Genomic DNA, 14,432 nt, shown 5'->3' with positions numbered 1-14,432 from the left:
TCTCCAGTGACAGAAAATGAGTTTGGGGCCAAGGTTGAGTTTTCCTGGAGTTTTACCCCAGGCTCAACAGCCCTGATTGCCAGCAGCCTCCTGCACTGCTGGGTGAGCTCCTTAGTGTTTGGAGATGGAGAACGTTGTGGGAAGGCTTTGGATGTTGCTGCTCTCTTGTAGACCTCAGGTCAGAAGTGATTTAAGTGGCAGGGGGGTGGACAGTAGGTGGTCTTCAAGGTCCCTTCCAACCCAACCCATTCTGTCATTCTGGGAGGGGGTCTCACTTCAGGGCCCAGAGTCAACATCCAAAAGCCACAGAGTCCCCTGGAATTGGTTATCCCAGTTGTTTCTGCATGAGTAAGGTTGCAGGTGCTCTTCTGCAAATTGCTAAACCATTATAATTGAGTTTTCTTACTGAAATCCAGTAAGAAAGTTCTCCTTCCATCACTGAAGCTTTCCAGGGAACATACAAAGCCCTGGCTTGGTGCTGCTGCCTGGGCATCTTCTGTTCAGGAGAGAAAACGTCTCTTTATAGCAGTATAAACTGCTTTGGTTTCACACCAACTAAATATAGGAAATGTGAAGGAGGATTTACAGACTCAGAAATGGTCCCTATCTGACAACAGAGGGTGACAGTGTCAGTGCCTATGAATATGTATGAACAGATCTGAACTGCACCTTAGGGTACTTCCCATTCTGCTTTTATTATTTTTGGCATTTGGTTACTTTTAGGTCCTGGTTTCTGGGAAGATGTAGGCACTTCCCAGTGCCCAGAAGGAAACCTGGATGCCCTCAGGAGCTGGGGTTTCCTTCTCAGGGTTGCTCTGTGCAGGGAAGGGGCTGCTCTGCCCCAGTTTTGTGAAGGTGGGAGGTATGGGTTTGACTTCTGAAGCAATTTTGGCTGTCCTGTGTAAGAACTCACTAGATGTTAATAAAAGTTTAAAATAGTCCAGGCCATGCCTTAAACCAGCCCTGTCTAGTGCAGAAAAAATGAAGATTGCAGCTCGTCATGGTGGAGACAGTGGAGATAAACCCAGGAGAGCTGGAGGGAAAATGCAGAAGGAATGGTTGTTAGGAAACTTGGTGAGGAATTGAGAAGTTTTAAGTGAGGAGCTGGAGAATAAACTCAGATCAGGTGAGGACAGGGGATCCTTGAAGTCTGCAGTTGCTGGAGCAATGAGCAGAACTTTGATGCTGGTGTCTAAACCTGAATCTGATTCACAAGTTTCAAGAATATTAAATGGATTGAAGCCCTTTTCTTTTTCCATCAATGCTGTTGTGAAGCCAGGAACTCCCTGAGGTGGCTTCTCTGTCTCTGCTAGCAATGGAAGTCAGGCTGAATCCCAGGCAGAGGAAGGGGCAGGAGGAGGAGGTGGGAATGGTCTGAGGAACACGAGTTATTTTAACATCACCTGCACCCTTCCTCACCACACTGGGGATGCTGGAGGTGCAGGTAAGGTTTTCTTGGGAGTCACCTGTTTCATTTATAGTTTAATTCTTTGCTGAAGTGGCTTCTGGATGCTGTTTCCTCCAGCTCTGAAGGTCCCAGCACTCTGACTCTCCTTGAGCTTTGCTGCTGTTCTGGCACCTGGAGCCATTCCTGGCTGGCTTTTTCCATCACCATGGAAAGAGAGGAGCATTTTAAGGGTACACCTGCTCTGGTTGTCTCTGTTAACACACCCAGGAACAAGTGGGTCAGGAGGACTCTGTCATGTTTGTTGCTAGCACATTGCTGTCGTGATTGGTAAATAAAAGGGATTTAGACTTAAAGATAAGATTAATAAGAAAGAGCAATAGCCTAGTGCTATTAATTAGCAATGCTTATGCTTTTGAGTCACTCAGCTTGCTGCTACACTTGTTTTCCAAAACATTGAGCCTTTTAATTCTCATTAAAACGAGGAATAATTTAGAAGAAATACAGCTCAGACATCCCACCATGAGCATCTTTTCCAACCAGGATGAGTCTGTGGTTCTGTGACCAGGTTGGAGGCCAAGGGTGAAGATGACCACCTTGCCAGTGGTGCCCAGCTCTTGCTAAGTGGTTTCTAAAAAGAGACTTTAGTGTCAAAAAGTGAAAATGAGGCTGCTTTTCTTAGTGAATTCAGATGCTCTGCTGCCTCAAAGTCTGACTTGAAACTGCTTTTCTGTGAAGGCTTCTGGAGGACAGAGGTCATGGTAGATGGTGCAGAGCTTGGTCAGTTTTGAGCAGGACAGCAAAGTGCCAGGCAGAGCTTTTCCCTGGGGTTCCAGTGCAGTTGATCCCTCAGTGATGAAGCTGTTTTTGCAGTCTCTGTCTCGGGATGGCACCTGAAGTGCAAAGCTGAGGTTCCTACACCAGCATCCTGCTTTGCTCCAGCTGCTCCTGGCTAGAGGATAACTCTGGTGTGAGGGAAAGGGAGTCTTCCATGCTGCTCCTGCTCTGAGATGGGTGAAATAACCTCCTGGGGATGAGGCTGGATCTGGAGGCATCCTGGTCCTCAGCCCCGTCACCGACTCCTCTGGCCTCGTGCTTCAGAGACGTGCTTGGGGCTGCCAGTTGGGACTGAGCTGGGCTTTGTTTCATAGGTTAAAAATATATTTATTTCCTTGATGCACTGTTGGTTTTATTTTTAACTCTTAGGCAATTCAATATTTTGGAGGCCTGCTAGTGTTTCCCCCAGTTTTCCGTCTGCTACTGTGATTAATTTTAAGTTCTGGCTTTCTAACACCAACCCGGAGCAAACAGAATGGAAACCTTACCTGTGTGACTTGGCACGGAGCAGTAGACATGAATAACTTTGGAATTTGTGGGGAAAAAGAGAAGCTATGTGGGTTTGGAGCCAAGCTCTGATTAGAAACCAGCCCTGGCAGCCAGCGGGATGCTGTGTAGGATCTCGCTGCAGTTCATTGGGAGCTCAGTGCTCCAGATTGGTGTTTGCAGGAGGTTCTGAGGAGTCAGAAACCTCACTTGAGGGCTCTCAAGTGCTGGTGTGCACATATTTCCCACTGCCTCCCAGACATCGAGGCAGAACTGTGTGCCAGGGGTTTGCTTTTCAGTCCCAGAAGTGGGGTGAGGTGGTGGAAGCTTGCAGCTTGGGGCAGTGACTTGCATTAAAAACAGTCTGAGCAGAAGTGGTTGGGTTTAATCTAGATTGTGGTTGGTGTGAGCCACACACATGGGATGAGCTGGGGATGGGGATGCAGAGCTGGGGAGCACCAGGCAGTGGGTTGGAGCCACCAAAAGAAAAAGTTTTTTTGATGGCCCTGGGTGGGATCCTGGTGGAAAAGGGGTACCCAGTGCCAAAGTGAACTCCTCCTTAGCTGCTCCAAGTCTGCTCTGCTGGGAAAGGGCTTCAGCTACACAAGTGCTGGTGGTGATGTGGAGAAAGGGACAATCTGGCTGGGGACACAGGCAGGAGAGAGTGGGACCATCCCTTCAGACAGCAGCAGGGATTTGGGTTGTATCAGGAATGGAAGAGTGATGCTCAGAAAGCCTTCACGGCATGGATGTTGTTTAGGGGTAAAGATGGGAGGAGAAATCACAGCTCCTGGGTCTGTAGTCAGCTCTGAAATGCTGGCATGGGTGAAACCCATTGTCAGGAGAGCTGGAAGTGTCCAGGAGCCACTGGTGAGGCATTTCACTGACCTGCAGAGAAATTCCAGACTCCTGATGCAGCTGGGGAGTTACGACTGGAGACAAAAGTGCTGCAACCAGCCCCAGCCAACTCAAAGGCTTGCTTGTGCAACAGGTAAAGGTTGTGCAAGCAGATAGAGCACACTTGGGCTGCAGAAAGCCAGGTGGTACAGGGCCATAAGCATAAAGAAAATATATTGCTTCCCAGATAAGTCAAAATACCATGGTTTAGAAACCAGGCTTCCAGCAGGAAGTGATTGTCAGCACTAAGAGCAGCTGAAGAAGAGCATCAGCCCAGGTTGTAGAGAAGGGGTGATCTGCACCTGTGTTATCTGGTTCAGGAACAAGAGTTGTTTGGTACAGTCTTGCTGAGGGTGTCAGCTGAGAGGGGTCAGATTTGCTGGAGCACCAGTCTGGGGGATGCAGAAGAGCCAAGCTGAAGGAACTGGAGCTCAGGGGATGTCTCAGAGGCAGGGAGAGGGAAGTGGTGCAGAAATAAACCTGCCCAGCAAGCAGAGAGCTTCAGGTTTTGACTGGGAATGTCTTGCAATGGTTTCCAGTAAATGAGTGCAACTTCAGCCAGTTGCTAAGAAATCCATTCAGACTGCTTTATGTATAAAACATAAAAGTTAATGTCAAACTGACTCTGCCAGCATGAGGAGCCCTGCTCCAAGTGCATTCCCTCCTTACCACACATGAGTGATGAGGCCAGAGGGACAGCAAACAGCAGAACCAGCAGTTCCCTTCCCAGTTCCCTCCCAAAAAGGTGAAGGAAGGGGCTGGGGGGGCTGCTGGGGTGGTGACCCCCTGTGGAGGGTCCTGTCCATAGGGTGGCAGAGGACTTGCACAGGAGCAGCTTCAAAACTGCTTTAAATCTCTGGCTGAGGAGCCAGCTGGGGCAAATCACCCTCTGCTCCCAGGCAGGGATTTGGACCTGGCTGCACAGAATGCATCCATAAATAATGTTCCCTGTCGGGGCAGGGCAGGGGGGATCTGCTGTGGGTTGGTGAAATGGGTGGGGAATGTCTGTGTGTGTGCAGCAGGAGGAGGCTGCGTTTCAGAATGAGATCAGATTTAATTCATTTGGAAATGAGATCACTGGAACCTGCTGCCTGGGTCTTGTTTGCCCTGTTTCGGGCTTTCATCCTTGCTGAACTCTTGCCACCAGTGAGTTCTGCAGAGGTTTCCAGGCAGGTTTCTTGTCCCAGTGCCAGCCTGGCTGGGGAAGCTGGTGAGCTGTAGGAATGTTAGGTTTGGGATGGGGTGCAGGTGAGCAGGGAAGCTGTCCCTGCAGCTGAGGGGGTTGTAGCTGTGAAAGGTGTTTGCACCCTCAGAGGTAAGGAATGGTGCTTGGAAAAGCCCCGGGAAAAATACCAAGAAGTGCATTAAAATGATAAGCAGAGCTGATAAGGTGCCTGGTGAGAGACTGAGAGGAGAAGGGAGCACAGATAGGATCTCAGGCTATAAATACTGCAGGCGTGACAGCAGAGATGAGCAAGAGGAAGAATATTTGTTATCTGATGGAGAAGGAGCTTCAGGAAGAGCACTCATCAGAGCAGTGGGGAGGTGGAGGGGATCCCCAGGAGCTGGTGATGTTTGTCAGCCAGGATGGAGGGAGGCAAGGTCTGGTGGGACCACAGGAATTACATCTGCAGCCTGGGGCTGGGGAGATGGGCTGGACACCCAGGGTGTCCTCTCCTGCCTCCTGTGTGGACCAGGGGGCACAAAGGGTCCCCTCGGGGGTCTGAAGTGTCTCTCATAAGGAGAGGCATTTGCTGTCACACAGAGATGTGGAGAGGCAGTGGTTGGGATGTGCTGTTCCTAGAAGGCAGATGGCTGCAGCAGCCTCCTCCCCGCTGCCTGCGGGCAGGAATGCCACATCTGCTCCTGGATCCTGCCCCAGCCCTCCCAGTTGCCAGCCCAGGCTACTCCAGTAAACCCAGAGAGAGAAATGTAAAACTGCAGCTGGGAGCTGGGTCAGGGGCTGGGTCCTGAAGGTTTGGTTGGGCATGACTTTGTGGGAAACCCAAAGGTGGAGGAGAGACCCAGAGGTGCTTAGTGGGTTTTTCATGCAGCCACTTCAGTTGCCCATCAGGCTGATAGGGAGGCTCTCCAGATGTGATGTTTGTGAGGCTCTCAAGGTGTTCCTGGGTTCTCCAGGAGCAGAAGCATGTCAGCTATGCTGAGTGTTCAGAGACCTGGCTCTTGGGAAACCTGCGTTGGGAGCCAGCAGCCTCCCAAAGGAGACAACTGCTGGGGGAAAAGGTATCTCAGCTGACATCAGAGGAGCCAGGAAACGATAGGCATCACCTAATTGCTGCCTCTCCCTCCCTGCCTTCTGACTCTGGCACTGCAGGTTGTCATTCCCAATCTGCAAGTGGCAGGACATCAGGGTGGGCAGGACACCAGGATGGGCAGGACATCAGGATGGGAGGTCATCAGGATGGGCAGGCATCAGGATGGGCAGGTCATCAGGATGGGCAGGTCATCAGGATGGGCAGGCATCAGGATGGGCAGGACACCAGGATGGGCAGGTCATCAGGATGGGCAGGACACCAGGATGGGCAGGACACCAGGATGGGCAGGACATCAGGGTGGGCAGGACACCAGGATGGGCAGGACACCAGGATGGGCAGGTCATCAGGGTGGTCCTGCCCCCAGGAGCTCTGTTAGCCAGATAAGGTTGCACGTGGTGATGCTTAAAAACCTGAGGAGTGTTCCAGTGTTGAAGTGCCATGGTATTCCAGGCTCTTGCTTGGAGAGAACTGATCTTCTGCTGCTCCCACAGCTGGAGTGTCCTCTTGGGAGAGTGCTCAGCTGGGGACGGGGGAGCAGAGAGGATGTGGGGCCCCGTGGGGACCCAGCTGGGGTGGGAGGTGGGAGCTGTGCCATGGCAGCACAGGGCAGCCCCATCCTTTCCTCAGCTCACCTCCTCCTCTGCATCCCAGCAGGGCCCAGCCCTGCCCTCTGGGCTTTGCTGGGGTTTTGGGGCCAAAGATGCCATTTAGAGGGAATGTTTCCAAATCACCCTGTCAACAGGAATCCACATGAAGCAATTAGAGCAACCACAGCCACGTTGCCTTGGTTTGCTCATGCCTGGCTCCTCCTGAGCCCCAGCCCTTGTGGTCCCTGACGTTTCTCTCTCTGTCCCTGCAGAATGCCATGAACCTGCCCCCTGACAAAGCCCGGCTGCTGCGGCAGTACGACAACGAGAAGAAGTGGGAGCTCATCTGTGACCAGGTAAGGACCCAGCCCAGGAGGGCTTCTGGCAGACACCCCAAGGGAGCCCCAGCTGGGGTTTGTCAGCAGTGTCTCTGAACAGGGGGCTTTGCAGAGGGACAAGTATTTGAATAGCTTCAAGCACTTTTTTTTCGGCCTTACACTCCGTTATTGCTGACCACTCATAGAAGCCCTGCAATAATAATAATAATTCTTTTTTTTTTGTGCCACCAAGTGATATTTTTTCCCCTCTAATGTTTCTTTTCCTCTGGGCAGTGACTGCTGCTCATTCTGCATCACTCAGGCTGGGAGAGCCCAACCTCTTGGCACATGCTGGGAGTTTGGTCTGTCCTGACCTGGGTAACACGAAGGAACCATCCCCATCCAGTGGATATTTGGCTTTCCACCCCACCAAGTGTTCCCAGAGCCAGGGGAAGCTGTGTCACCTGCAGGGAGGTGTGATGGTGATGCCTCCCCAGCATCTCTTCCCCTCCAGAGGCTGCAGAAGAGCCTGGGATGAAGCAGCACCATGTGCTGTGCCACCTCTGCTCTGGGGTGCAGCTTGGCAGCAACCTGGAACAGTTCACAGGTTGGCTCTGCAGTGACACAGGAACAAAAGTTGTGTTATTGAGAGGAAGTGAGGCATGCAGGAAGGGGGGATGTGTGTGTGTGTGTGAGCCAGCAGCACAGTCAGCTTCTGCCATTAAACATCAAAAAGTGATTGCTAGTGAAAAGAAACTGATCTGGGTCTGGGGAAGTGGAATGGTTCCTTGAGATGTAAATGCAGTGGTACTGGGATCAGAGATGGGCAGAAGATGCAGTCATGCTGTGAGCTCAGGAACAGTTCAATAAATACATTTGGTGGGACATTTCCTATGTGGCTGCCACAGGGTTGGAACCCCTGGTAAAATCCACCTTACCTTCAAGTAAAGCTGGGTAAAGAATTGCCCTTCTTCCCACCAGCTCCCCATGCATGCACAAAGCACTGAGCTATTTAAAGTTTCAGTTCAGTGAGATGCTGAGCAAATTGCTTAATCTACTGTGAGCGATTTGTCTCCTGGATTTGCAGCCTGGCAGGAGCAGGCAGCTCAGAGCCTGGACGTGCAAACCTGGGAGCAGATCCACCCTTTGGAACCTGTGGCTGCTGATTCATTCCCCAGCTCCTCAGCAAGATAGGAGGGGGTGAGCAGCTGGAAAGGCAGCAGAGGAAGTTTGCCATCAGGAGCAAATCACCAATTTTCATAATAACTCCTTTCACAACCCTGATTCCCACCCCTGGCTTGGCATGAGTCTGCTTCCCAGGGCTGGGCCAGGGCAGGCAGGGAAGCAGCATCCTCACTGCCAGCATCCCCAAAGGATGGAGGGGACCCCATATGCCACCCTGCCAGGGTCCCAGCATCCCAGGGGACCTGTGAAAGGCAGAGCAACCTGAGCCAGGTGTCTGGAAAAACATCAAGAGGCATCATGTGGGGTGGGAAATATTTCTATCTGCCCAGCAAACTGTGGGCTGGGGCTGAAAGTAGGAATAGGTTTTGTACAGAAGGGGTGGGTGCAGATCTGAACTGTTCTTTTCTGTTGGTTTCTCCTCCAGCTGCAGCATTTTCACCCATTTGTGTTTAGTGGAGGTCTGAGGATGTAAATTAAAGTAACTGTGGGAAGAAATTCCCTTTTGAGCCTCCTGTGCTGGTGTCCAGCTTATGCCTGACACCCAGAGGTCCCAGAAAAAAGGCCCAGAGGTTGCTCTTAAGTGATAATTTTTTACTAGTCTGTAAAGCAGACCCTGGCCATTTCTCTGTGAAATATTTTGGGACTATTAGAGGAGAGAGTTTGGCCCCTAGAAGGAACTCTCAGTTACTCTCAGTTTTGTAGAAGTGAGATCAACAAAAGTGGGAAGCTACCAGTATGGTGATGATGAAGATGAGGATGATATTGAGATAGAATTATTATTATTATTATTATTATTATTATTATTATTATTATTATTATTATTATTACTATTACTACTACTATTATTATTATTATTACTATTATTATTATATTTTTATTTATTAATCTGGTGTGAGCAGGATTGTGCCCACTGCAGTGCATTGTATAAGGATTGCTGTGCTGGTGACTCCTCATCCCATCTGGTATTTTCTGTTCCTTCACCTCTAAACCTTCCAAGTCACCTGAACATTGCTGCTGCTGTCCTGGAACCTTGCTCCCTGCCTCTCTGGCTTAGCATACGAGGAGGAGGAGAAGAGCAAAGGCAATATTCCTCTTGCCCATCCTGGAGAGGTCCAGGTGGAGGGTGAGCACTGGGAAGGACCCCAGCAGGGCAGAGGATGGAGGGTCCTGGCATGGTGAGCCACCCTTGGGCATCTTTATCCAGAGAGAGATGGATGTGGAGGGATGAGGTTGGGGACATCTTACAAAGTTCTTCATTGCCCTCTAATGGCAATTTGTGGCAGGGGCATCAGGGCAGCCTCACCTCTAGAGACCCTGGAGGTGTTTGGGGTGGGCACTGAGCCAAGAGACCTGAGATGAAAGCCATGCAGTTTACACCCCAAATATCCCCCCTGAGGTGTTTGTAGGACTCTCTCCCTTTCCTGCTGGAACTCCTCATGGATGCAGTGCTGGCTGTTTGCAGGGATGGTGATGGGATACTCCAGCAGCTCCCTGCTGAGGATTCTGCTCCATCCCTCCCTCCCTCCACCCATTCATCCATCCACCCATCCATCCCTTCACCCATCCCTGCACCCATCCCACCCATCCATGCATCATCCATGCATCCATGCATCCATCCATCCATCCATCCATCCATCCATCCACCCATCCATCCCTCCCTCCATCCATCCATCCCTCCATCCCTCCCTCCATCCCTCCCTCCTATCCCTCAGCTTGTTTCCCAAGGGCTTGTGCCCCCTCCATGCCTGTGCTGGGGTACTTACAGCTCAGAGAAAAGCCATGGATGCTGTGCTGATGGGACACCAGGTTTATTTATTTCCCTCTGTGACTTTTCAGTGCTGGAAACACAGCCCCAGGTGGGCTCCCACCCCAACCCCAAGCTCTCTGGGTGCTCTTCTCCAGGGCTTCCTGCGCTGGGTGGGACCACAACCTTCTCCCAAGGTTTGTGCAAGAGACAAAACCATTAATCCTAAGGTTACGTGCTGAAAAGAGGACAGGGTGTGCTAGCAAAACAGTGGGCAGCCTCCCTCTGTCACCCAGGTCTGGGGGGGCAGGTTCTTGTTGTTATTTTTGTATTTCTGCTTTTTTTTTTTTTTTTCTTGTGTGCTGTTGTGCACTGTGCAGTGGTTGTGAGAGGACTGCACAGATCCCATGCTGGGGTTCCTGACAAAGTGGGATGTGCTGTGTGCTCCTGAGCATCCTGAGGATGGAACAAGTCACTGGGAGGTAATAACAAACAACCCAACGTATGTCACTAATGCAGAAAAATGTCCTGAATGTTTCTGGAAGCAAAAGGTCCTGGAAAAGCCAGAGTATTCCTGGTTACAGCATTAATACATTCTCCAGATGGGGTGAACAAGAGAGAGATGTGTCGTGTTCTTTGCAGGGATCACAGGGAAGGGGAAAGGCAGAAATCCAGCAGTTCCTCTTTGCTGCTGGAATCAAGTCCCCCAGACCTCCTCCTCTTTTCTTTTACATTTTTAAATTTTTATTTTTATTTATTTTTTTAAATTTTATTTATTCTTGTTTGTTTTGGTTTGGTTGGGTTTTGGTTTGTTTTTTTGTTGTTGTTTGTTTGCTTTTTGTGGGGTTTTTTGTGTTGTTTGTTTGGTTTTGGGTTTTTTTTCATACCCATCAGGAAAAGCCAGTGCTAATTCTGGAGGTTCTGATGCAAGCAGCCCAGGGATGGTGCTGTGCTCCCTCTTCCAAGCTTTTCCCCTCCATCCCCATCACTGCTTGCCCAAATGGGAGGTGATGGGCAGGGGGTCACCCCGCTGCTCTCTGCTCCCTGGGCTGCTCTGGCTTGGAGCCTCAGTCATTTTCCAAGTAAGAAAGGGCTTTTTCTCCTTGGGAAATGAAGTTAAGGTTGTTTTTTAGGTGTCTGGCAAAGGCAGGGTCGAGTTATTTCTCCTCTGGGGGCTGTGGACGGTGTTGGTGCTTCCATGAGTCAGGTAGCAGAGATCAGATGAGTTCTTGGGGGTTTTTTTCACTTTTTTTGTTGTGTCTGGAGGGGAAACCACCCCGTCCCAGTCCTGATGTCACCCCCTGGATCCTGCTTCTTGCTCGGTGAAGTTTGGAGACTGAAATGGAGATTTTCAGCTTGAAATGTGTGAGGTGAAAAAATCCCCAACGTTCAAATAGTGTTAAAGCCCTGGCCTTGTAAATTCTTATTTTGAAAGCAGAGTTGGCTGGGGAGGGGTGGTGGGATGCCAGAAGTGGGGAGGAGGAGCAGGCAGGCAGGAAAAGCAGTTTTTAACTCATTATTTACAGCATCCAAAGCAAGGGGGTTGTGTGTGAGCAGCAGGGCCAGCAAGCAGCTGGGGCTCTGCAGAGGAAATAAATGGGCTCAAAAAGAACTGGAGGATCTTCAGAATTATTAGAGAGGAGACCAGAGGAAACCATAAAGATTTCCAGAGGGCTGGAGCAGCTCTGGAGCCAGGCTGAGAGTTGGGGGTGTTCAGCCTGGAGAGCAGAAGGATGCAATGGGGATGCCTTAGAGCATCTTCCAGTGCCTGAAGGGCTGCAGGAAAAGCTGGAATTCCCCATGGCTTTCCAAAGCAGAAGAAAAAGAACCACTTGAAGGGGTTATAAAAATGTTCCCAGGACTGGTGGATGTTTACTACAGGTGGTTCTTGGTTACTAGTTAGAGGAGGGCATTGCTGCTCATGGATAATGCCTTTAAAATCCCTCAGCCCCAATTATTCCACTCCAGACTCCTGAGCAGCAGTTGTATTTCAGACGTGGGATTATTACATGAAATATTATTACATTATTACATAAATACATAATTACAGATAGTTGTTTAAGAAAAGAAACACAAAAATCCAACATGTGCACCCCAGCCTCCCCAGTGTGCCTGTGGAGCCTCTTTAAGGGTTTCATTTTGAAGACTCCAGATATGGAAACTGTCAGCTCAGAGAAGCTCCTGGCACTTCAGCAGGTGATGGCTGATTGATTAATTAATTAGGAAAAGAAATGAATCCATAAGAATCAAATAGCTTCCCTGGAGGATTAGTCAGAAAACAGCAGAGCTTCTGCTGAGCCTGCTGCTCCAGGATGCTCTTGTGGCCCTTCAGCTTGGTGGTCCAACACCTGCAGATGCAGAGAATAATATTTGGATGTTAGCAAGTGGCACAGGGAAAAAAATTCTGACTTTATCACAGAATCATAGAATCATAGAATTGGCTGGGTTGGAAGGGAGCTCAGAGCTCATCAAGTCCAACCCTTGATCCACTCCCCCCGTGGTTCCCAGCCCATGGCACTCAGTGCCACATCCAGGCTCTTTGGAAAGATCTCCAGACACGGAGAATCCACTACTTCCCTGGGCAGCCCATTCCAATGCCTGATCACCCTCTCCAGAAAGAAATTCTTTCTCATCTCCAACCTAAACCTCCCCTGGCACAACTTGAGACCCTTTGTGCCCTCTTGTCTTGCTGAGAGTTGCCTGGGAAAAGAGCCCAACCCCCCCCTGGCTCCAACCTCCTTTCAGGGAGCTGGAGAGAGTGATGAGGTCTCCCCTGAGCCTCCTCTTCTCCAGCCTCAACACCCCCAGCTCCCTCAGCCCTTCCTCATAGGGTCTGTGCTCGAGTCCCTTCACCAGCCTCGTTGCCTCCTTTGGACCTGGAGTTTTATTGGGAGGGATGTGGTTATTCAAATGCTGCAGTGTCTCTGGAGCTCATATGAAACTTTTGAGGGGAAAATGAGGAATGATGGTGACCTCTGAGGTCCAGATGCCTCTGGTCTGCAAGGGACCAGATTCCCCTTTCCAGAAAGTGCTTTTTTTTTTACCTGTCTGCTGGTGTGAGAAGCTTTAAAATGGGTTGATGGGTGGAAATTGTTTCTAAATAACTCCTATTTATGTCCACTGTAAAGCCACGTTCACAGCATCCTGAGGGGGCTGTAAGTCTGGCTGAGAAATTGGCCTAACAATGGGCTGTAAAAAGTGCAAAAAAATAAGCTAAAAAGTGCAAAAAATATAGCAGTGCTGAGACAGAGGCAGCTGGACGAGGTGATTGTTGTGGATCCCTTCCAGGTACAATATTCTCTCTGTCCTGTACTGCTCCATTCTAGTCACTGATTTATTTTTATGTGCTGTTTTCTTTTTTTTTTTTTTTTAATCATCTTTTTTATTTCCTTTAAATTCCCTGTCAACATCTGGGAGTATTCCTGCTGCTGTTGGATGCTGGGGCTGCCCCTTGGGCACCTCTGGGGATGGGGCAGATGGGGAGCAGAGAGATGGAGCCTTGGCAAACCCTTCCCAAACCTCTCTGCTGACCCCTGGGGTCACCTTGGTCAGAGAGGAGCTGGCAACCAAGAGCTTTGTGTTTCCTCAACCATTTTTTAGGTAAAAAAAAAAAAAAAAAAAAGGAAATGCCAAATTCTAGGGCTGTGTTTGGCCCCTGCTTTGTAGGTGCATGGAAAAAAAATCAAGTTGTAAAAGAGGAAAGAAATGTCTGGTGTCTGTCTTACAGAGCTCTGGTGTACCACAGGGCAGATATTTTAGTTCATGTTTTCCTTCTGACCAAGATGAATTAATTTTTTTTTTTTAATTTATTTATTTTTTTTTATCCAGCAAGCAGCAAGATAATAACAGGAACAAGTTTTGGTGTTCAGACAGTACATTCTGGGAACTGGGCAGTGGTGTAGTGGTCATTATGAAATAGCTTTCAGATAATGTAGTCACAATTGCATCCTGACTTACTAAAGGGAGGTTTCAGATATCACTTCTAAAATGCAGAATTTCAGGAGGAAATTGTTATGAGATCTTTCCTCAAGGGAAAGGGCAGAATAGTTTAAAATTCTGCCAAGATAGAAATAGCATCAGAACTTTTGGTAATGCTCTTAACAGGTTTGGACACAGCATCCTCCTTGCAGAGCAACTCGTGTTTCACAGCAGCTTTGTGGAATAAATCGCAAGCTGGCCGTGCAGCTAGGGAAAAAAAACCCCAAAAAACCAGCAGCTCTGAGGATACCAACTCTGCAGACCCTGTGATTTGTCCTCAGACTTTTAAACTCAGCTCTGGACGTGGCTGGTGGGGATGAGGTGACCTCCTGTGGGGTTGGGTGTGGGGAAACCTTTGGGGTGCCCGGTGTCTGGGAGGGAATTCTGAGGGAAGGGGAAGCAGGAATCCTGCTGCTGGATCCCTGTAAGACATCTCCTGACCCAGCAGGAGTGGCTCAGGAGATGTTTTACAGAGATAAAGCCCAGCATGAGGAGAACCTGCCTTCCTCCTCTCCTGAGCTTGGGAAGGGTGAGTGGGGAGGAGAGGCAGGAGGTGGTTCCCAGGTGTTTTCCCAGCAGGATGGGGATGGGCATCAGGTCTGTGATTTCCCTGTAAGGGTAAGAGTGGCCTGGGTACCACTTGCTGGGCTGCTTCCCACCATGCTGGAGGTCCCTGAGCTCTGCCCTGCTGGGACACAGGTGCTGGTGCCACTGGGAGCA

General features: G+C 49.8%; 1 protein-coding gene across 4 annotated transcripts in view; it reads left to right on the top strand.

The window, feature by feature from the left end:
• Window positions 1-14,432, top strand: part of FMNL2 (formin like 2) — a 125,963-nt gene that overhangs the window by 58,376 nt on the left and 53,155 nt on the right. For all 4 annotated transcript variants that reach the window (XM_030454450.1, XM_030454453.1, XM_030454451.1 and 1 more), the window contains exon 2: window positions 6,761-6,844. In XM_030454450.1, coding sequence (XP_030310310.1) covers window positions 6,761-6,844 — 84 coding nt within the window. The remainder of the gene's footprint in view (window positions 1-6,760; window positions 6,845-14,432) is intronic.

This window comes from Calypte anna, chromosome 7, assembly GCF_003957555.1.
Source record: "Calypte anna isolate BGI_N300 chromosome 7, bCalAnn1_v1.p, whole genome shotgun sequence".
In the NCBI taxonomy this organism is placed as follows: Eukaryota; Metazoa; Chordata; class Aves; order Apodiformes; family Trochilidae; genus Calypte; species Calypte anna.
This window is presented reverse-complemented; position numbering and strand designations above follow the sequence as displayed.